This window comes from Pelophylax lessonae (assembly GCF_965119305.1).
Source record: "Pelophylax lessonae genome assembly, chromosome: 3".
In the NCBI taxonomy this organism is placed as follows: domain Eukaryota; kingdom Metazoa; phylum Chordata; class Amphibia; order Anura; family Ranidae; genus Pelophylax; species Pelophylax lessonae.
Genome location: NC_138770.1, coordinates 1,904,352 through 1,928,788, shown reverse-complemented (window position 1 = coordinate 1,928,788; position 24,437 = coordinate 1,904,352). Strand labels below are relative to the sequence as shown.

The 24,437-nt window shown below is 44.0% G+C and overlaps 3 protein-coding genes across 3 annotated transcripts in view; 1 reads left to right on the top strand and 2 right to left on the bottom strand.

Moving 5' to 3' along the window:
- LOC309549119 (uncharacterized protein) overlaps positions 1–24,437 on the top strand; it is a 2,919,967-nt gene that overhangs the window by 1,479,201 nt on the left and 1,416,329 nt on the right. The gene's annotated exons all lie outside the window — the stretch shown is intronic.
- LOC309549117 (uncharacterized protein) overlaps positions 1–24,437 on the bottom strand; it is a 4,285,597-nt gene that overhangs the window by 2,955,492 nt on the left and 1,305,668 nt on the right.
- The window catches only part of LOC309548660 (uncharacterized protein), a gene marked incomplete at its 3' end in the record, with an annotated part of 76,737 nt that continues 59,130 nt past the window's right edge, over positions 6,831–24,437 (bottom strand). The window contains exons 3-4 of the mRNA XM_082248625.1: positions 23,357–23,843; positions 6,831–6,900 (exon numbers count right to left, since the gene is read on the bottom strand). Of these exons, the coding sequence (XP_082104751.1) occupies positions 6,831–6,900; positions 23,357–23,843 (557 nt within the window). The remainder of the gene's footprint in view (positions 6,901–23,356; positions 23,844–24,437) is intronic.

The window sequence follows — 24,437 nt, the reverse complement described above, 5'->3', positions numbered from 1 at the left end:
TTTTTTAAAAGTAACGAGTAACTATGCAGCACAAAAAGAAAATACTTGAGTAGAAGTATAGAAATCATCAAAAAAATGTAGTGAAGTAAAAGTAGAAGTAGGAGAAAAAAATTCTACTCTAGGAAAATACAGATACCGCATTTCGGTACTTAAGTACAGTACTTAAGTAGTTCTACTTCGTTACTATACATCTCTGCCTATGGGGATGCACTCACCAGATTTGGGATGTAAATGAGCCTTGAATATATGTAATATTCCGTTTAGGAAGTAAGAGCAGCCACATGGAGACTTAAGGTTTCCCTTGTCCGGATGGATGAATGGCTGCAATCCTTTACTATGGGCTCCTTACTAGCTCCTCTCCACTCTCTCCCCAATGGTGTAATCAGAAAGAAGGAAAGAAGCCAAACATCGTGAAGCCCGTAATATATTTATTAAAAGTTATAAGAAATAATGGTACTCACAAAGGTAAGATATAGTTAGGCATTAATCGGCATATACAGCGAAGTCCTTCTCTTCCGTGTCCGCTGCCGGTGTGCGGTTCATGGTGGTTCACAGGAAATGACGCTGTAGCGTACCGCTGCCCGGAAGTGCGTCGACGTGTTTCGCCCGCCTTGTGGGCGTTATCAAAGACATCATTTCCGGTAAAGCGGCTCGCATTTATACTTATCAGGCTCCGCTTACAGCCAATCGGCCGGAAAGGGGGGTGGAACAGATTACGTGTTGACTTCCTGCCCGTGTTTATCCCAAGTGTGTCCCCAAAGGGCTAAACTGGCGATTACGTCCGCGGATATTTTCTATTCCGCAAAATATATGTCTATAATATTAATTTATTTTTGCCATCAGACCCATAAAGCAATCATTTAAGCCACCACCTCATTTCCTGTTACCGATTCAAGTAATTAACATTTAAAACATATTAGATTTATTTAAAAACATATTATACATTTAAAATTATCGTATGATAAAATAGCAATGGAATGTTAATACCGCTAGATTTCCTAATCCATAGTATATTTTGTATCATTAGTCCATAGTATTTCTCCATTGCAATTCATCTTTTACATGAACAATTGATTTAAAACATACAAATATTGTATAACCATTCCTCAGAATGCATTATTTATAAAAATCTTTAAAAATCGTTAAAAATTATTATATCCTGTAAATGTAGGGTGGTAACTAAGAAAAATTAGAAAGAAAATAATAATAAAAAATAATAAAAATAAAAATAAAAAATATAAAAAATAAATAAATAAAATAAAAAATAAATAAATAAATAAAATATAAAGAATAAAAATAAATAAATAAATAAATAATAATAATAATAATAATAATGAAAATAAAAAAGAAGAAATAAAAATAAAAATAAATAAAGTATAAAAAATAAAATAAAAAATGTAATATTACCAGAAAAAAGTTTTTTTCAATATTGGTATTCACATTACAGGAAAAAAAGGAAAAAAAGGGGAAAAAGGAAGGAGAAAAAGGGGGTGTCACCAATTAGACAAGAAACAGTTTAGATCTAATTCTATATTGAGGCCCCGGGGCTGTAAAGTACCGAGGCGGTGGATCCACTGTGTTTTGTTTTTGCAGATTGCTCTCTTTAGATTGCCACCTTGCCGAGGTGGCAATCATTTTTCCTGTAATGTGAATACCAATATTGAAATATTGAAAAAAACTTTTTTCTGGTAATATTACATTTTTTATTTTATATTTTATACTTTATTCATTTTTATTTTTATTTCTTCTTTTTTATTTTCATTATTATTATTATTATTTTTTATTTATTTTTTATTCTTTATATTTTATTTATTTATTTATTTATTTATTTTATTTTATATTTTATTTATTTATTTTTTATATTTTTTATTTTTATTTTTATTATTTTTTATTATTATTTTCTTTATAATTTTTCTTAGTTACCACCCTACATTTACAGGATATAATAATTTTTAACAATTTTTAAAGATTTTTATAAATAATGCATTCTGAGGAATGGTTAAACAATATTTGTATGTTTTAAAATCAATTGTTCATGTAAAAGATGAATTGCAATGGAGAAATACTATGGACTAATGATACAAAATATACTATGGATTAGGAAATCTAGCGGTATTAACATTCCATTGCTATTTTATCATAAGATAATTTTAAATGTATAATATGTTTTTAAATAAATCTAATATGTTTTAAATGTTAATTACTTGAATCGGTAACAGGAAATGAGGTGGTGTCTTAAATGATTGCTTTATGGGTCTGATGGCAAAAATAAATTAATATTATAGACATATATTTTGCGGAATAGAAAATATCCGCAGACGTAATCGCCAGTTTAGCCCTGTGGGGACACGCTTGGGATAAACACGGGCAGGAAGTCAACACGTAATCTGTTCCACCCCCCTTTCCGGCCGATTGGCTGTAAGCGGAGCCTGATAAGTATAAATGCGAGCCGCTTTACCGGAAGTGATGTCTTTGATAACGCCCACAAGGCGGGCGAAACGCGTCAACGCACTTCCGGGCAGCGGTACGCTACAGCGTCATTTCCTGTGAACCACCATGAACCGCACACCGGCAGCGGACACGGAAGAGAAGTACTTCGCTGTATATGCCGATTAATGCCTAGCTATATCTTACCTTTGTGAGTACCATTATTTCTTATAACTTTTAATAAATATATTATGGGCTTCACGATGTTTGGCTTCTTTCCTTCTTTCTGATTACACCATTGGGGAGAGAGTGGAGAGGAGCTAGTAAGGAGCCCATAGTAAAGGATTGCAGCCATTCATCCATCCGGACAAGGGAAACCTTAAGTCTCCGTGTGGCTGCTCTTACTTCCTAAACGGAATATTACATATATTCAAGGCTCATTTACATCCCAAATCTGGTGAGTGCATCCCCATAGGGGGATTTTCTTTGAAGAGCACTTGGGCACTTTATTTGGATTTTGAGCACTTTTTGGCACCATAAACTTCTTTGGAAGAATATAAGTTTGGACTGCACCTTAAATACATCTTGCACTTTATTCTTTTACATTTGTGGACACTGGATCGTATTTTTTTGTTGCACTTTATGAATTTTCTGATTTGTGTATACACTTAACCATATTCACTGTAGCATTTTATGTATTTATGATTTTATATACTGAATTATATGCACTTAATTTTTAGTACAATTTCTATCACATTATACTATTTTTTACCATTTAGCACTTATTTATAGATTTTACCTGCTAGCGCTGCCTATATATGTCTTTTAGTTTTTCCCGGTTTTTTACTTGCTGAGCAGCAGCTTCAGGATAGATAGATATATATATAATTTTATAATTCACTATTATTTATTCATCACAGCGCGGGTATTAATTTATTGTTTTACACAAACTCCCCCTTTCCCATCATTTCTTACAGAGCACAGTACGAGCCCCCCCTTTTCCATCATTTCTTACAGACCACAGTACAAGCTCCCCTTTTCCATCATTTCTTACAGGGCACAGTACAAGCGCCCCCTTTTCCATCATTGCTTATAGAGCACAGTATGAGCCCCCCCTTTTCCATCATCTCTTGCAGAACACAGTACGAGCACCCCTTTTTCATCATTTCTAACAGAACACAGCATGAGAGCCATCTTTTCCATTATTTCTCACAGAGCACAGTACGAGCCCCCCTTTTCCATCATTTTTTACAGAGCACAGTACGAACCCCCCCTTTTCCATCATTTCTTACAGAGCACAGTACGAACCCCCCTTTTCCATCATTTCTTACAGAGCACAGTATGATCTCCCTCTTTTCCAGCATTTCCTACAGAGCACAGAACGAGCCCCCCCTTTTCCATCATTTCATAGAGAGCACAGTACAAGGGCCCCCTTTTCCATAATTTCTTAGAGAGCACAGTATGCGCTCCCTTTTTTCCATAATTTCTTACAGGGCACAGTACGAGCACCCCTTTTCCATAATTTCTTACACAGCACAGTATGAGCCCCCCCCCCCTTTTCCATCATTTCCTACAGAGCACAGTACAAGCTCCCCCTTTTCCATCATTTCCTACAGAGCACAGTACAAGCTCCCCCTTTTCCATCATTTCTTACAGGGCACAGTACAAGCTCCCCCTTTTCCATCATTTCTTACAGAGCACAGTATGATCTCCCTCTTCTCCAGCATTTCCTACAGAGCACAGTAGGAGCCCCCCCCCCTTTTCCATCATTTCTTACAGAGCACAGTATGAGCCCCCCCTTTTCCATCATTTCCTACAGAGCACAGTACAACCTCCCCCTTTTCCATCATTTCCTACAGAGCACAGTACAAGCTCCCCTTTTCCATAATTTCTTACAGGGCAAAGTATGAGCTCCCTTTTTCCATCATCTCTTGCAGAGCACAGTACAAGCACCCCTTTTTCATAATTTCTTACAGAGCACAGTAGGAGCGCCCACTTTTCCATCATTTCTCACAGAGCACAGTACGAGCCCCCGTTTTCCATCATTTCTTACAGAGCACAGTACGGTCTCCCTCTTTTCCAGAATTTATTACAGAGCACAGTATGAGCCCCCCCTTTTCCATCATTTCTTACAGAGCACATTACAAGTGCCCCCTTTTAAATCATTTCTTAGAGAGGAAAGTATGAGCTCCCTTTTTTCCATCATTTCTCACAGAGCACAGTACAAGCGCCCCCTTTTCCATCATTTCTTACACAGCACACTATGAGCCCCCCCCCCTTTTCCATCATTTCTTAGAGAGCACAGTACAAGCTCCCGTTTTCCATAATTTCTTACACAGCACAGTATGAGCCCCCCCCCCCCTTTTCCATCATTTCTTAGAGAGCACAGTAAGAGCTCCCCCTTTTCCATAATTTCTTACAGAGCACAGTATGAGCCCCCCCCCCTTTCCATCATTTCCTACAGAGCACATTACAAGCTCCCGTTTTCCATCATTTCTTACAGGGCACAGTATGAGCTCCCCGTTTCCATAATTTCTTACAAAGTACAGTACAAGCGCCCCCTTTTACATCATTGCTTATAGAGCACAGTATGAGCCCCCCTTTTCCATCCTCTCTTGCAGAACACAGTACGAGCACCCCTTTTTCATCATTTCTTACAGAGCACAGTATGAGCGCCCTCTTTTCCATCATTTCTAACAGAGCACAGTACGAGCCCCCCTTTTCCATCATTTTTACAGACCACAGTACGAACCCCCCCTTTTCCATCATTTCTTACAGAGCACAGTACAAGGGCCCCCTTTTCCATCATTTCTTAGAGAGCACAGTATGAGCTCCCTTTTTTCCATCATTTCTTACAGGGCACAGTATGAGAGCCCCCTTTTTCATCATTTCTTACACCGCACAGTATGAGCCCCCCCACCCCTTTTCCATCATTTCCTACAGAGCACAGTACAAGCTCCCCCTTTTCCATCATTTCTTACAGACCACAATATAAGCTCCCCTTTTCCATCATTTCTTACAGGGCACAGTAGGAGCGCCCTCTTTTCCAGCATTTCCTACAGAGCACAGTACGAGCCTCCCCTTTTCCATAATTTCTTACAGAGCACAGTATAATCTCCCCCTTTTCTATCATTTCTTACAGACCACAATATAAGCTCCCCTTTTCCATCATTTCTTACAGGGCACAGTAGGAGCGCCCTATTTTCCAGCATTTCCTACAGAGCACAGTACGAGCCTCCCCTTTTCCATAATTTCTTACAGAGCACAGTATAATCTCCCCCTTTTCTATCATTTCTTAGAGAGCACAGTACAAGCTCCCCTTTTCCATCATTTCTTACAGGGCACAGTATGAGCTCCCCTTTTCCATAATTTCTTACAAAGTACAGTACAAGCGCCCCCTTTTACATCATTGCTTATAGAGCACAGTATGAGCTCCCCTTTTCCATCATCTCTTGCAGAACACAGTACGAGCACCCCTTTTTCATCATTTCTTACAAAGCACAGTAGGAGCGCCCTCTTTTCCATCATTTCTCACAGAGCACAGTACGAGCCCCCCTTTTCCATCATTTTTTACAGAGCACAGTATGATCTCCCTCTTTTCCAGCATTTCCTACAGAGCACAGTACGAACCCCCCCTTTTCCATCATTTCTTACAGAGCACAGTACGAACCCCCCTTTTCCATCATTTCTTACAGAGCACAGTATGATCTCCCTCTTTTCCAGCATTTCCTACAGAGCACAGTACGAGCCCCCCCCCCCTTTCCCATCATTTCTTAGAGAGCACAGTACAAGGGCTCCCTTTTCCATCATTTCTTATAGAGCACAGTATGAGCTCCCTTTTTTCCATCATTTCCTACAGAGCACAGTACAAGCTCCCCCTTTTCCATCATTTCCTACAGAGCACAGTATGAGCTCCCCCCTTTCCATCATTTCTTACAGGGCACAGTAGGAGCGCCCTCTTTTCCATCATTTCCCACAGAGCACAGTACGAGCCCCCCTTTTCCATAATTTTTTACAGAGCACAGTACGAACCCCCCTTTTTCCATCATTTCTTACAGAGCACAGTACGAACCCCCCTTTTCCATCATTTCTTACAGAGCACAGTACGAGCCCCCCTTTTCCATCATTTTTCACAGAGCACAGTACGAGCCCCCCTTTTCCATAATTTTTTACAGAGCACAGTACGAGCCCCCCCTTTTCCATCATTTCTTACAGAGCACAGTACGAACCCCCCCTTTTCCATCATTTTTCACAGAGCACAGTATGAGCCCCCCTTTTCCAATATTTCTCACAGAGCACAGTACGAGCCCCCCTTTTCCAATATTTCTCACAGAGCACAGTACAAGCCCCCCTTTTCCATCATTTCTCACAGAGCACAGTACAAGCTCCCCCCTTTTCCATCATCACAGCAACATTTCTTCCTCTAACACTCTCATTTTATTCTCATATGAAGGCCCAGAGGATGGTCTGTATCTATACACAGAAGAAGATTAGAGAATGGTCTGTGGGAACTCCCCACCCCCCCTTGAAGGTAATACATGGATCCTTGATATAAAGAGAATGTCCAGAATGGAATCATATCAGAGTATCCTTTTTATGACACTAATTATTCATCATTTTCCTTTTCTTCACATCCAGATGATGATTGGTTCCTCTCTGACTGATACCTACTGAGCGTTATTCTGGAATGATCTAAGCGATAATCCATCCTTCCTCTGATTCCTCCATATTATATTGTATTGCTATTACTTAATGTATTCTTTACTTCAAATAAAAATGTGATTTTTGAATCTTCACCCTAAAACTGCCACTATTAATGAGACCAGCAAACTGGGAAATTCCTGTTCATGACATGAAGATTCCTCCTGCACAAGCAAAAGACACTGAACACCCTGGGCTCCATTCACTCCATTTTCCCCAGATATCACATGCGATGCTGAAAATGTCAATTCACGGTACTTACCTCACAACTCTCAAAACGCTTTCAAATTCTACATAATACCCCAGGAAAGTTAAGTCACAGAAGAAAATAAATGGATGCATTAAATAAGTGTCGGTCCAGACATGGAGGATGGAAGAAATGTAAAAAATATAATTGCCAATTTGGAGGAGCCTCTGGATTTTTGCATCAGTTCTCTCACCATTTATTACATACAAAACCTCAATATGAAAAGAATCACAGAATCATCCGGGGGGATTTACTTCAATATAACTAAAGGGTTAGTGGGGGGGACGCTGGTGCTGGTGAGCTGGGGGGAGGGCAAAGGGATTCCTAGAACCCTTTCATGAATAGTGGTCACTGAAGGGTTAATCATGCTGTATATTCCTCACTATTTTTGATGTAGCTAGCCTTGATTCATAGTCATAACATCTTGTTTGTTCAGATATGTGTGACTCTGTAGAAATAGTTTCACATGAGAAGTCGTTTTACGACGAAATGCGTCAGAACGCCAGCACGCCGCTATCGTGGAGACGCCTGGAGTCGGATGTCCTTGCCGAGAAGCCGTGGCTTCCATAGCAGAGGTGGGAGATCTGCGGGGAGCTGACTGATCGGCTGGATTGGGCTGCATACTGGCGGTATTCCATTAACTTATATGCTGAATATTCTACACTTGAATGTAAGCATGTTTAACAGGGGTGTGGATTGATTGTGTTTTTAGCAATAAACAGTTGAAAACGATATCACACTATCCGAGCCCTACTGTTGTCTTTTTCCATTGGTCAAATTGTGTCACATGGTACTGGAGAGTCTGAGCACAGGAAACAGAAAGCCACAGCATGCAGTGATCTGTATCTAATAATCAGAGATGTGGAGAGACAACTGAAAGGCAATAACATAGAGGCTTTTGATCCTTATTGGTCTGGTGAGTGTTTAATCTAGAGGGGAGCACTGGAGGTGTTGTGGTGAACCCATTTCACTTTATCCTGATTGAAGTACCACAATTTATTCGATCTGGGATTATGAACTCCATGTCACTCTGTCAGTAGAAGACCTCACTGGGGAGCTACAGAGACTGCTCTATGTATTGGACACTTACATTCATATGATGGTCCTGTGCATTTCATTTTATATTTGACGTTTTTGATACTCAGAGCGGATGACTTCGAGTATAGCGCTGCTGAGTGTGATTGATTTTGTGTACTGACATGATATTAACTGCACTTTATTTATAGTACTGTTTATTTACAGCGGCTGCTAATCAGAGATATATATTTATTGATTTATTTATATATTTATTGTTGTACCATTTTAGTGTTAATACTTTGAGATACACCAGTATTGTGCTGCATGTTAATACTTTGCGGAATTATCTAGTATTTTGTAGGGACCACTAGCGCTGGGTGTGTGTTTGATAGATATTCATCATCAACCACAATATTCAATGAATTGGAAGTGATCGGTTCTTGGAAGAAAACCGATAAGGCTGAAATTTGCCCCTTAAACAGTGCTCAAGGCTAATTTCATATCCACCCCTGCTTGAAGGAAGCTAGAATTCTCTCAATTATATATTTTCAGGGAAGCCATTTCCTGGCGGTTATCAGTGTATGCACTGCAGGACCAGATAGACCCCGCTCCTTCAAGATTAAGGCTTCAAAATTAAGGCGTCAAAAGTCCTTGAGAGAATAGGTCCGGACGCAGTGGAAGAGTCTAAGGCCCTGTTACTGCCAACCCTTGGATTTGTGCATACCAAACCCCCCTCGGCTATGCCAGAGCTGCCAGAATTACTGGTTTCCCCTCTAGCTGGATCTTGCACAACAGACGCGGAATCCAGCTAGAGGGGACCCCCCAGCATAGGCATAGGCAGATTGATTAAAAAATCTTGGAATGTAAGGACCATTCCCCCAGAAACATCTGTTGACAGCTCAAAAAAAAATTGCCTGCCAGTTCTCTATCCTAAGAATAAAAACTGCTGTCAGGCATGCACAAACTTCTCTGCCCAGGATAGGATGATATCCAGTGTGACACCATCACTGCTATGTTACAATACATTGGTGGATTTGCACTGGATATTCATGTATAGGTGTTACCATTGCACTTATAAGCCCATTTGTAGAATATTATAGATGAAGTGTAGGGCAGTGCTGCATTTTTGGCTTATTGTTGCATGTTAGATGAGGGAACCAGCTAACAAGATTCTCTTATTGCTTTTCAGATTTTTTTAGTTGCATTGTAGATGTTTTACTTGATTTGTTATGTTCTCTGTGTATTGGTTACCAGTGTACACCCTGTATGCTGGAGGTCAGTGTTCCCCTGTATGCTGGTGGTCAGTGTGCCCCTGTATGCTGGAGGTCAGTGTGCCCCCTGTATGCTGGAGGTCAGTGTGCCCCCTGTATGCTGAAGGTCAGTGTGCCCCCTGTATGCTGGTGGTCAGTGTGCCCCCTGTATGCTGGTGGTCAGTGTGCCCCCTGTATGCTGGTGGTCAGTGTTCCCCCTGTATGCTGGAGGTCAGTGTGCCCCCTGTATGCTGGTGGTCAGTGTGCCCCCTGTATGCTGGTGGTCAGTGTTCCCCCTGTATGCTGGAGGTCAGTGTGCCCCCTGTATGCTGGAGGTCAGTGTGCCCCCTGTATGCTGGTGGTCAGTGTGCCCCCTGTATGCTGGTGGTCAGTGTTCCCCCTGTATGCTGGAGGTCAGTGTGCCCCCTGTATGCTGGTGGTCAGTGTGCCCCCTGTATGCTGGTGGTCAGTGTGCCCCCTGTATGCTGGTGGTCAGTGTTCCCCCTGTATGCTGGAGGTCAGTGTGCCCCCTGTATGCTGGTGGTCAGTGTTCCCCCTGTATGCTGGCGGTCAGTGTACCCCCTGTATGCTGGCGGTCAGTGTGCCCCCTGTATGCTGGCGGTCAGTGTACCCCCTGTATGCTGGCGGTCAGTGTACCCCCTGTATGCTGGCGGTCAGTGTACCCCCTGTATGCTGGCAGTCAGTGTGCCCCCTGTATGATGGAGGTCAGTGTACCCCTGTATACTGGTGTGCCCCTGGGTTGTTTGAACTGAACAACCCAGTGCTGCAAGGTGATGACCACTAAGACATTCTGCTACTCTGTCCTTCTGTTCAATTTGCACCACTCTTCTAGCATGAGCTTTTAGCTTAAACATCATAGGGAAAAAGGCGACACACTCCTTTGGAAGTGCTAAAAATACTTGCATTGGTGTTACCTCTGCAGGAAGGGAGGTACAAAAACCTGCTTATAGACCATCCTCATCTTCCTATTAGGAATTGTTTGAAGAGGATTAAATTGGTCAGTTGACTGGTCCTACAAGGGAAAATCTTGACATTTTCAGAGTTGAGACTCCTTGCACAGGGAGAGATGTAACAGACTCATTTAGAGTGTCTTGACTACCTGTGGCAACCTGTTGGTAGGGGTCATCTTCCTCCCTGGATGTCTGAACAAAGCAGGAAATTTATAACAGGTTTTGCCTGTCAAGCACCAAAGGCCCAGTCTACGGTGTGCATAATACATGCAGATCTGGAGAGGTTTAATAGAAAGTGTCCATTAGTCAGCTTCCCATACACCAGCTTTATGAGGCCTGCAGAAGGGCTGACAATCCAGGAACAGTATCAGTAAGGAAGACGCTGCCCCCCTCCAGCTATAACCTGCATAGAGCAGCCACAGCATAGAGGGATTAGGCTGCAGCGGCACAAGGACCTGTCACAGTAAGAAATAAATCCATGATAAACAGACACGGTGCAAGGGAGAACTCCAGCAAGAAATCAAAATACAAAGTGTCTTAAAAAAAAATTATATAAAATTGAGTAACAAAATGTGCACAATGTGAATATTCATAAAACCACATGAATTTTAAATAAATATTAATTAATGTGATAAAAAAAAGTCCAATATATAAAATTAACCCATAAAGTGCAAGGTGCTCCAGTGCAAACGAAAAAGGTGAAGGTGCTCCAGGTGACTGTGACCCCTCCAGGTACCCCACTCACCAGAACAAAAGGGTCAAGAAAGCCTGTAAACACTGGGATAGGGTAATGCACCAGGACTTCTCCAGGAAATCTGTACAAGCTGCCGCGAACACCGCTGTGGAACGTACGCCAGCAGCGGTGTTCGCAGCAGCTTGTACAGATTTTACTGCCATTGTTCTCTATTTTGTTTGTGAGTATGTTTCTTTGGCTTTATTAATAAATTATCAAAAACGTACTTCACTATCTATGGTCTCTTGTCTCTGGTATTGGGTTACGGAGGAATCTCTGACTACTTTTGACAAAGAATCATCTTGAACAACCTGGCATTATATAGGAGAAGTCCTGGTGCATTACCCTATCCCAGTGTTTACAGGCTTTCTTGACCCTTTTGTTCTGGTGAGTGGGGTACCTGGAGGGGTCACAGTCACCTGGAGCACCTTCACCTTTTCGTTTGCACTGGAGCACCTTGCACTTTATGGGTTAATTTTATATATTGGACTTTTTTCATCACATTAATATTTATTTAAAATTCATGTGGTTTTATGAATACTCACATTGTGCACATTTTGTTACTCAATTTTATATACAGTAATTTTTTTTGAAGACACTTTGTATTTTGATCTCTTGCTAGCGCTGTGTTAAATTGGGTATATATATATTGTCTAAGTTTTCACTTAGTGTAACAGCAGCTGCATTACATAGGTTTTTTTTATATATATTTTTTTATATATATATTTTTAGGGAGCGTGGGTTTATATTATTTTATAGGCCATCTTTATGTAGAGCAACAATTCTTTTTTTCAGATCTTCAGAGTTCTTTGCCATGAGGTGCCATGTTGAACTTACAGTGACCAGTATGAGAGAGTGAGAGCGATAACACCAAATTTACCACAACTGCTCCCCATTCACACCTGAGACCTTATAACACTAACGAGTCACATGACACCGGGGAGGGAAAATGGCTAATTGGGCCTCATTTGGACATTTTCACTTAGAGGTGTACTCACTTTTGTTGCCAGATGTTTAGACATTAATGGCTGTGTGTTGAGTTATTTTGAGGGGACAGCAAATTTACACTGTTATACAAGCTGTACACTCACTACTTTACATTGTAGCAAAGTGTAATTTCTTCAGTGTTGTCACATGAAAAGATAGAATAAAATATTTACAAAAATGTGAGGGGTGTACTCACTTTTGTGAGATACTGTATATTTTATCTTGTACCTAGGATCATCAGGACAGATACCTGTATATACAACACATTTCGGTCCGATTTCCCCCCTGTGTCTGCCCCACGTCGTGTTAATTTGTTGGGGGTTGGAAGGAAGGCTGTGTGCTAGGAAGTCATGTTTGTATTTATTATGATGTACATAAATACAGATTATGTTCTATGTCTATGAAACACTAATATCGAGTCTGTTAATTTTAAGAGAAAACTGTCTGTACATCTTCATAGTCCTGAAAAAGCTTTGTGTGAAACGCGTTGACCAGTGAACAGACGAAGATAGAGGAATATGATCCGAAGCAAACACAGTGATGTGCCTCCATCCCTAATGGTTAATGCAAACAGAAAACAGAGGTCATGGGACTTTAAACGAGGCAGGTCACCAACTAAGATATACAAAAATAGAATCTGAACGTAGTCATTTATTATACATACAGTAATTGATACAAATGTTGACATCAGTAACAAATATGATGCAGACATGTATACAAAAAAAGCTGACACAAAAAAATCCATATAGTAAGGAGATTGTTATAATAGTAATAAGATAACGGAAAATTTATATCAAATACTTACCGTAATTTTCCTTTCCTGATGGACTCCATGGCAGCATACGTTTGGGTAGTCCCGCCTCCACTCCTACCCTATAGGACCCCACTCCCATAAATCTTTGCTCCCTTTCAGCATCCGTGTTCTGTAACTAGCCTACTCAGGAACTGGGAGGGGACTCCTGCTGCCATGGAGTCCATCAGGAAAGGAAAATTACGGTAAGTATTTGATATAAATTTTCCGTTTTCCTGACAGACTCCATGGCAGCATACGTTTGGGAAATAACTCGCCAAAACACAATTGGGTGGGCAGATGCTGATAATTTTAATTAACACCTGCAACAGATAACACTTGAGTACCAAAACCAACAGAAGAAAGAGCCGCCGGCTCAACACAATAATGTGACATAAATGTGTGAATGGACGACCAAGACGCTGCTCTGCAGACCACATCCGGAGCGACGTGTCTTGAAGCTGCCCATGAAGTAGCGACACCACGCGTAGAATGTGCAGTCACCGCTTTTGGAGGAACCAAGCCCTTCTCTCTATAAGCCCACTGAATCGCCTCTACTATCCAGGAGGCAACTGATCTTGAAGAGGCACGCATACCTTTGTTCTTCCCAGACAATAGGATAAAGAGATAATCTGTCTTCCGGAAAGAGGCTGTAGCTTCCAAGTACTGTCTGAGCGTGTTGCCCACATCCAGAGGATGGACTTCCGGAGGTTCGGCCGATGAATTGAAAGTAGGGAGAACTATTTCTTGGTTCTCATGGAAAACCGACGTGACTTTAGGCCTTGCTCCCAGCATTGGAATGAGGACAACTCTGTCCGGGAAAAAAGTCAGAAAGGGTTCTTTACTTCCCAGACTTTGGATCTCTGACACCCTTCTTGCAGATGTGATGGCCACCAGAAAGACCGTCTTGAGGGTGAGATGTTTTAAAGATATAGGATCTTCAAGACTTGAGCCAACTGAGGATAAGAAATCCAGGACCAAAGGCATGTCCCACTTGGGGAATCTCAACTTTTTCTGTGGCCTTAGCCTTACTGCCCCTTTGAAGAATTGCCTGATCAAAGGATGTGTAGCCCAGGAAATGCCTGTGAAAGCGGATATGGCTGAGACTTGGACCCGTAAGGCGCTCACTGAAAGAGGTAATTCCAAACCTGACTGGAGAAAAGATAGAATATTCTGCACGGAAGGAGATGACCAGGACTTTCCTTTGGACTCTAGGAAAGAAGTAAACCTAGCCCAAATCCTTTCATAGGTCTTATTCGTGCTTTGTCTTCTAGCACTCAAAAGCGTTGGTATGGCTACTTCCGGACATCCTAACGCTTCCAGCCTTCCCCTTTCAAAAACCAGACCCGAAGGTGCAGACGGGCTGGGCATGGGTGAAGGATGGAGCCCTGGGACAGCAGATCCGTCCTGAGAGGAAGAGGGACTGGGTCGCGGTAGCTCAGTTGAAACAGTAGGGGAAACCACGGTCTGTTGGGCCAGAACGGGATTACTGCAACCACTTTGACTAATTCCATCTGGACTCTCCGCAGGAATTGAAAGATGACTGGTACTGGGGGAAAGGCATAGGCCTTGTGAAACCTCCAGCAATCTGTCAGGGCATCCACCCCGAATGCTCTGGGATCTCTGTCCCTCGAGTAAAACTTCTGCAACTTCCTGTTGTTGAAGGAGGCAAATAGATCCACCTCTGGGATGAACTCCAAGGACAGGATCCAGCTGAAGACATCCTCGTGGAGAGACCACTCGTTGTTGCTGAGTTGTGTTCTCGAGAGGAAATCTGCTTGAGTGTTCTGAGCCCCTGGTATGTAAACTGCCGACAGATTGACCAGGTTTTCCTGAGCCCAGGTCATTATTGGCTCTACTTCCCGAAGCAGGGATGCACTGCGAGTTCCACCTTGTTTCCTCACATAGGCTACTGCAGTCGTGTTGTCTAACCTCAGCATGACTGAGGTGCCCTGAATGAGGTGGCTGAAGGCTAGTAGCACTTGAAAGGCCGCTCGTAGTTCCAAGATGTTGGACACTGTCTGGCGAGACCGAAAGTCCCATTTCCCTTGTGCCATCTCTGTTCCGCAATGACCGCCCCATCCGGTGTTGCTGGCGTCTGATGTCACTATCACCCAAGATATGGGGGTTATGGAGTGACAATTGCTCAAATTCTTCAGCTGTAGCCACCACGGAAGCCAACTCTTCATTGTTGTGGTTATCACAATTCGTTGGGAATTGCTGACTCCGTTCCACTGCTGAAGGAAACCCCTCTGAAAAGGTCTCATCCTCCAGAGAGCCCACTTCACCATAGGGGCTGCCGACACCATGGTGCCAATTACCCTTAGGCATTGTTTTGCTGTGAGACGGGATGCTGACAAAGCTAGAGACACTCTGTCCCTGATTACCGGAATCTTTTCTTCTGGCAGAGAGATGGTACTGTTCTTGGTGTTGAACAGCGCACCCAAAAAGACCAGGGACTGAGTGGGAATCAGATGGCTCTTCTCCCTGTTCAGGATCCAGCCAAACCTCTCTAGAGACGAGATGACCAGAGCTAGATGTTCCAGGATGACAGACTTGTCTTGGGCCAGAAGAAGGAGGTCGTCCAGGTAGTGATAAAGACGGACCTCTCTCAGTCTTATCAAGGCTACCACCGCTAATAAGACCTTCGAAAAGGTACGAGGCGACGTGGAAAGCCCGAAGGGGAGACATACAAATTGTAGATGACGCTGGCCGACCGAGAATCTCAGATATCGTTGAAACTCTGTTGACACTGGTACGTGGAAGTATGCATCCTTCAGGTCTACCGAGACCATCCAATCTCCTGGTTGAACGGCTTGCTGAATGGAGAATAGAGTCTCCATCTTGAATTTTTCGCCTTTGATGAAGCGATTCAGATGCGTCAGATCTATCACTGGTCTCCAGGCGCCGCTCTTCTTGCGCACCATGAACAGAGGAGAGTACACTCCGAGTCTTCTTTCGGACTCTGGCACTGGAACCACTGCTCCTTGAGTGACTAGCGAGTCTACGTAGGACAAGAGAATCTCTCTTTTGTCGCCTGACCGAGGAAGGGAGGTAGGAAAAAATCTGTCTCCGGGAATACTGGTGAAGGTCCAAGAATGACCTGCAGAGACCGTGTTGACGACCCAAGTATCCCGGATTGAGGCCGCCCAGACCCGCCGAAAGTGAAGGAGACGACCTCCCACCCGACCGGCCTGAGCGGGCCCAATCTCAAAAGGACTTTGTCGTGTCTCTATCCCCAGACGTATTGGTCTTGGGGCCTTTCCGAAAGGAAGACTGCCTGGATTTCCAGTTTCTTCCAAACTCCCTCCCTGGCCTATAACTGCGTGCCTCCCTGGCACGATCAGAATTTTGTCTTCTAAGAGGTGGCCTTTTTTGACCCAGAAGACGCCTATCCTGGGGGAGAAAGCCCGACTTACCGCCAGTAGCCTTGGAAATGGCGCTATCTAACTTATTCCCAAAGAGGGACGAACCCTCAAAGGGAATACGGCACCACACCTGCTTAGAAGCAGGATCAGCCAACCAAGGGCGCAACCAAAGTGCACGCTTCGCCGTAACGGATGATAGCATTCCCCGGGCTAACAGGCGAATAACATCAATAGACGCCTCCCCCAGAAAAGCTGAGGCCAGTTTCAACTCCTGGATAGGAGAATTCTTAGCTGCATCCTCGGAGAAGCTTCTGAGGGAATCATCCACGTTGTCCACCCACACTTCCATGGCTTTGGACAGAGAAGCCAGGGCCAAAACCGGTTTACAGGCAGCACCCACCGAAAGATAGACACGCTTCAAATCCGTGTCGATTTTCCTGTCAAGCGGGTCTTTGAAGGAAACAGTATCCTCAAGAGGTAAAGTTACATGCTTCACTAGTCTCATGACAGCCGCATCTACCAGAGGAGGAGTTTCCAGATGTCTGACTTCCTCTTCCTTGAATGGATAGAGCTTGGCCAATTTTGAGATCATAGAATTCTTTTTCTCCACCTTACTCCATTCTTCCGTTATAATTTCTCCTAATTCAGGAATAAACGGGAAATTCAGCCGCTCCTTGCTCAGCTGTTTAAAGAGTTTCCTCTGCTTTGGAGCCGAGACTACTGGATCTTCCCAGTTCAAAGTTTCTCTGACGGCCTTTACTAAAGGTGGAACCAAATTGAAAGAGAATCCTAAACTTGGTTCATCCTGATCCGAATCGCTATCAGACTCGAATACCGAGGGATGGCTAGGTTCAGAGGATTCGAGGGCTCTTCCGCTAGTGGTCTCTCTAACTGGAGATACCGATGGCTCTGGCGCTGGAGATTGACGTCTATTAAAATCAGCCAGCGAATTCTTGACTATGCGTTTGACCATAGACTCAAGTTGTTGGTCAGATCTTCCCCTTTCATTCGATGCTCGGGAATAACAGGAGTCGCATAGTGATCCACCGTCCAGTAAATGGATACCACAGCCCCAGCACTTAGTCTCGCTGGATTGGCGTGAAGACCTGGGAGGTGACCGGTCTCTACTACGGTATCTGGACTTGGATGAGCCATGTTTGGAGGAGGAGCGGTGATGCTGCGGATTAGCATGGCGATCCTCCCGCGTGCCCTGCGGTTGTTCCGTCCTAGAAGAGGAGCTGCAAAAATAAAACACATAAGGCAATACAGTAATGCGCCCATCCGTACATCCTGCTCCCCCCCTTCATGCAGCCCTGCACTCACCTAAGAGAGAGCTGGTCACAGGGGAGCGGTGACGGGTCCATAAAGCAAAGGAACCACTGGAATAAATAATGCACATAAGTATACTAGAAAGGGCTGACATGACGACCTTATAAAGGAAACCCCCAAAAAGAAACCCCACATACCTGAGGACTAGAGCGTCAGCTCTTGGGAACAGCTACAGGCTGTGGAGGTCGCTTGGGGATTCAAAACTTGCAGCCTGAGATCAGCAGCCTGAAATATAGTCAGTTCCACAGACTGTGGAACTGACAGCTGTTTAAATTTGGCGCCGGCCGTGACGTCACGGTCGCGGCGCACTGCGCATGCGCGAGTATCGGCACTCGCCGCTACTGCGCATGCGCGAACCAGGCCTCGCTCTCGGTCAGTCGGCGCGCATGCGCAGAGCGACCGAGGATGCCGGAGATGGAACGCATAGCGTTCCGCGGTGTCCACAGAGCCTCCCGGACCACCAGGAAGACTGTGAACAAAGCGAGGAGCCGCACACTAGACCACCAGGCAGTCGCTAGACCACCAGGTATGAAAAAATAAAAGGGATAAAGAAAACACTTACCCCTCCAGTCGCACTAGACACCAGGGACACCTTAGAGCCATAGACCAGGACAACAATTCCAGCGTTGGGGCAATACAATGAGGCCACCCACCACAGCGGGGTCATCGGCCATGCCATTACCAACCCGCTTTGTCAGGCACTTCTTGGCTCCTCTTCAACTTGCCCATCCCACACCCCGCAGCAGCAAGGGCTTATTGGGAAAACAGGTCCTGCCGACTCCAAACGACCCTGCGTCATATAAAACGACCATATTCGTAGGGATTCAGCACCAAACAGGTGCATGGAGGAGGACAAAAAAAGAACACGGATGCTGAAAGGGAGCAAAGATTTATGGGAGTGGGGTCCTATAGGGTAGGAGTGGAGGCGGGACTACCCAAACGTATGCTGCCATGGAGTCTGTCAGGAAATATTCAGTAATAAAGTACATGGTCGTCACTAAATGTTACATCTAAGTGAAGAGAGGAAATATCTATACCTACACCAACCTTATGATATATACCAACTTATCTTTATATATGTATGATGTACATGAGTGAAATTAGTAGGAGACATTGATCTCCTGTGTACGAGCTGAGATCAGTTTGGGGCCAGTTTCCTCATTTTATTGAGATCTGGTTTTAGATAAATCAATAAATGTTATTTTAGGATAAATCCATGTAGTTGTTATCTGTCTCATGCTGTGCCCTTAAAGTCCACACATATGACAGTAGTTCCTTGTGAACATCTGTAGTTCCCATTTCTCTGAACAGATAGGATGTTGGGACTCTCAGGATAGTTCTGGTTTTTCTTCTCCTATCCAAGTTCTCCAAATAAAACATAAAAACACATCCCCTAGACTGGTCATTGGAAACAACGAGCGGAAGAGTGTGTGCACCTGGCTGTGTGAAAATACCCTTTATCTGGCTGTGGAGTAATCAGTGGGAGGCTCGGGTAAACCAATATCCAAGCGGCTCCTGTGGGGGTACCGCTACGCAGAAAGCAAACCCTGCTTCAACAAACAGTTCTCTCCTCAGGACAGAAAAGAAGATAAAGGTAGGCGACTGCACCAAACTTTGATAAGATGCTGCAATGCACATCGATCACCCAGAGAGCAGAGTCCTCTCCATATGTTTTCCTTTTGGTTACTCCCTAGCAGCCCGCATGGCGTCTGCTCCCTTCTGCTGACCTCAAGACAAACATACTCACGTGTCCCGGACCTCTTCCACAGGGCAATCGATGCATCCACAGGGCGACCCGGATCCCTGAGGCAGGAACACAACTGCTATATCTGGGTTGGGCACGCTTAGGAGACGTGCAGAATGGGAAAATTTGTTTTGTTTTGGATAGATTGTTATGTTACTAATTTCGATTCATTATGGAATTTGTTTCGTTTGGTTTCGGTATTTGTTTACTTTTGTTTAGTTTTCGTTAAATTTCTTTTTGTTTTTGGTAAAATTTGTTTAGTTTATTCATTTTCTAACCAAATTCAACTTTTCAGAACGATCGGGATTCCGATCGGTCAAAAACGATCGAATGATTTGAATTCTGTGTGAAGAAATAGCTGGTTGTTAAGCAGGGGGCTGGGAAGCCGGCAGCCGGCATCCTTAAACGATGATTTATCAGCTGTCAGCAGACTTCCCACTGACAGATGAATGGAAAGAATGCCGGCATTGCCCGGCAATAGAAAAATGTTTAGAAAAATGGCATGGGGTCCCCTCCCCCCTCCAGTCCATACCAAGACCACGCCAAAATGTAAAAAATTACTGGCGTGGGGTCCCCCCAAAATCCATACCAGACCCTTACCTGAGCATGCAGTTCGGAAGATCAGGAAAGGGGGGACGAGCAAGCGACCCCCTCCTGACCCATACCAGACCACATGCCCTCAACATGTGGGGGTGGGTGCTTTGGGGCACCTCTCCCCCCCCCCCAAAGCACCTCTTCACCATGTTGATGGGGACAAGGGCCTCTTCCCCACAACTGTGGCCTGTGGTTGTGGGGGTCTGCAGGCAGGGGACTTGTCGTAATCTGAATGCCCCTTTTTACCAAGGGGACCCCAGATCCCACCCCCCCCATGTGAATGGGTATCGGGATCATAGTACCTGTACCTATTCACCAGAAAAGTGTCAAAATAAATAATAAAAACAACACACACACAATTTTTGAAATATCCTTTTCATGTTGAAGACATGTGGCCTGGTATTGTTAGGAAAGGAGGGGACCCTCACTAGTCACCTCCTAATTTCCTGACCTGCCGGGCTGCATGCCGGGATAAAGGGTCTGGTATGGATTTTAGAACCCACACTGTTTTATGTTTTTTTTTTTTAAATATTGGCCCCAAAGTGCCTGGTATGGACTGGGGGAAGGGGGGGATCACGCCTTTTTTCTTCTATTGCCGAGCAATGCCGGCATTCTTTTCTTTCCATTCATCTGTCAGTGAGGAAGCCCGCTGACAGCTGATGAGTCATGGTTGGTAAGGATGCGGGTGGCCAGCTTCCCGGCTAGCTGCTTAACAACCAGCTATTTCTTCACACAGAATTTGCATCGGTCGATCATTTTTTTGACTGATCCGAATTCTAATCGCTCCGAGAAGTTGGAATTCATTAGAAAATGAATAGACTAAACAAATTTTAACAGATTTCAACTAAATTGATTACAATTTCATTTGGAGATTTGGATACATCCGAATCTAGGAATAACCAGAAATTTGTCGGAATTTGTATTCGCACCACAACTAATTTCACGTCTAACATTTAACCACTTAAGCCCCGGAAGATTTTACCCCCATTCCGACCAGGGGGTATTTTGCGATTCGGCACTGCGTGACTTTAACAGACAATTGCGCGGTCGTGCGACGCTGTACCTAAACGAATTTGGCGTCCTTTTTTTCCCACAAACAGAGCTTTCTTTTGGTGGTATTTGATCACCTGTGCGATTTTTTGATCACGCGCTATAAACAAAAAAAGAGCGTCAATTTTGCAAAAATAGCAATATTTTTCACATTTTTTTATATGAAATTCCCCAAAAAAAAAATTTAAAAATCAAAATTTTTTTACTTTTTTGGCCAATTTGTTTTATGCTACCTATGTTTGGTAAAAAAAATCGCAAAAAGCGTATTTTGATTGGTTTGCGCAAAAGTTATCGCGTTTACTAACAAAGGGAAAGATTTCTGTCATTTTTGTTGTTTTTTTTTTTAACGTGTAATGGCGGCGATCTGCGATTTTTTTTGCGGTACTGCGACATTGGGGCGGACAGATCGGACTGACATTTTTGGGGTTACCAGTGACATTTCTACAGTAATCAGTGCTATATATATGCACTGTTACTGTAAAAATACACTGGTAGTGAAGGGGTTAACTTTATTTGGGAGGGAGGGGCTGTGTGTATCCCTAGGGGCGTGCTTTCTACTGTGATTGGCTGGGGCTTGAGCTGTATGGACACTGATCAATGGATCTACATACTAGATCCGAGTGATCAGTATCCTAACAGCAAGGAGAATGACAGGTGGCTTGTTTACACAAGCTGCCTGACATTCTCCCTCTCCCCCGCCGATCGCCGAGTGACCGGCGGACATCGGGTCCGCCGGTCACACGCGCGGGGGGGTCCGTGACCACGCGGGAGCGGGGGCGCGCGCTCGCTCCCTAGACCCTCACAAGCTAGTGACGTAGCCCTACGTCACTTTGCCTGTGAGGGGCTGACTGCCGACGTAGATCGGCGTTAGGCAGTCGGCAAGTGGTTAATGGCCACCCGCTAACAGCTGGGCTCCCAGCCAATGCAAATGGCCGCCGATGGCAGGGCCCACTCTCCAGGCATGGATGCTCTACATATGTGTGCCATAACACCACCCCGCTGATAGCTGGGGACTCAATGACCACTCAGGACATCCTGGAAGACTTCTGGATACCAAAGGAAGCTCCTGACATCCCGCACAGCTGCCCAGCACCAGATCCGCCCACCAATACTTCCAATAAGTCGGAAAACCTCATACAAAAATGGTCCTATAAGTGAGGAGGACAAAAAAGGAACGTAGTCTTTGGCTTATCCTGAACATTTATGGGGGTGGGGGCTTATGGGGGAGGAACGAGGGCGGGGCTACCCAAACGTATGCTGCCATGGACATCTTTCAGGAAAGCACATTATGGCCACTAGATGGAACTGACCATTATAGGAAATCCCAATTCACCATGACTGGTCGAATGCGGGTCACATTTCATCAACACATTTATAACAACCAGATCTGTAAGTGTTTGTGAAATCTTCCCGCACAAAATGTACTCAGCCAATGAAAGGTAATGACTCCATTTTTATTTTTCTCCTGCTATCAATGGCCAACGCGGAACAACACTTCATCCATGTCTTTGCTGATCTCTGATCTCCTTATGAAGTGTTTCTTACATGATGAAGATCAGCCATGGAGTATATCTGAGGTGTATATCAGGGTGTGCTTCTTCCCCACATGACCACCAACATTCATATAGAAGCCATTTCCTGCACTCAAGGCACTAATACACCTCCAGGGTTGTGTGGGCCCCCTGATGTACAGGAAGACAGGACTTCAGTGAGGAACAATTCCCTCACTCAGGACAGGAAATTGGCTTCTCCCCCGTGTGAGTTCTCTGATGTCTGGAAAGAGAGGACTTCTGTGCAAAACATTTCCCGCACTCAGGACAGGAATACGACTTCTCCTCAGTGTGAAATCTCTGATGTCTGGAAAGAGTGGACTTCTCTAAAAAACATTTCCCGCACTCAGGACAGGAATACGTCTTGTCATCAGCATGCAATCTCTGATGTGTGGAAAGATATAACTTTTGTGAAAAACATTTCCCACACTCAGGACAGGAATACGGCTTCTCACCAGTGTGCAATCTCTGATGTTTGGAAAGATCAGACTTCTGTGAAAAACATTTCCCACACTCATAACAGGAATATGGCTTTTCCCCCCCATGAAATCTCTGATGTCTGGAAAGATATGACTTTTGTGAAAAAGATTTCCCGCACTCAGGACAGGAATACGGCTTCTCACCAGTGTGAAATCTCTGATGTCTGGAAAGAGTGGACTTCACTGAAAAAGATTTCCCACACTCAGGACAGGAATACGGCTTCTCACCAGTGTGAAATCTCTGATGTCTGGAAAGAGTGGACTTCTCTGAAAAACATTTCCCGCACTCAGGACAGGAATACGGCTTCTCACCAGTGTGAGATCTTTTATGCACATTAAGTTTGGATTTAAAACTGAAACACTTCCCACACTCAGTACAGGAGAACCTCTTATCTGGTGGAAGGGCGACACCGTTCCTCACAGTCTGAGGTTCCTCAGGATAAGAGGAATAGGATGGTCCATCTACACTGTGTGGTGCCGGATGGACATTTGAGGTAGCCGGGTTTTCTCCTGGACTATACTGTGTGATGTCCTCATCTTCTACTTTACAGTCTGGAGACAAAGTGACACAATCCTCTGAGGTTTTCCTCCTCTCCCGTCCATCTACTAAAATAGAAATACAAAGATTATTACTAGACATCAGCAGATTTGTTCCCCTAAACTAGGACTCCGCCCACATCAGACAACTTTGTCTCTGAGGATCCTTCAATTCCCCCCTCAAGGTAACTAGTAAATGGGTCCTCTGATCTCCTACCAGTTCATTTCTTTATTCATGGACCTTAGTCAGAGAGTGAGGAAACAACGAGAATTGTCTTTTATAGGAGTGACAGTGATGAGGGGATTATAGGACGAGTGTCCCCTCCCCCTCTATCACTCATTGCCATCTTCCCAACACAAGAAGTTCTGCACTTCCTTATTTAGTCCATAATTTAGTCATGAATAACAGCGGGGCTGAGTCCCACCAGAGGTCAGAGAGTGAGGATGGGGGGAGAACAACCAAGATGAAGACTGGACTGATCCTGAAGACCACCATCGTTACTGACTCCTCCTCCCCCATTATCACTTTCTGTTTAAGGTTCCAAAGTTGGAGGATGTTATCACATTATTATCAACATGTAAAAGTCTGTCCTCCAATCAGATTATCAGATATAAAATGTGATATAAAATAAATAATAAATAGGTGCAATCATGTAGTGTAAA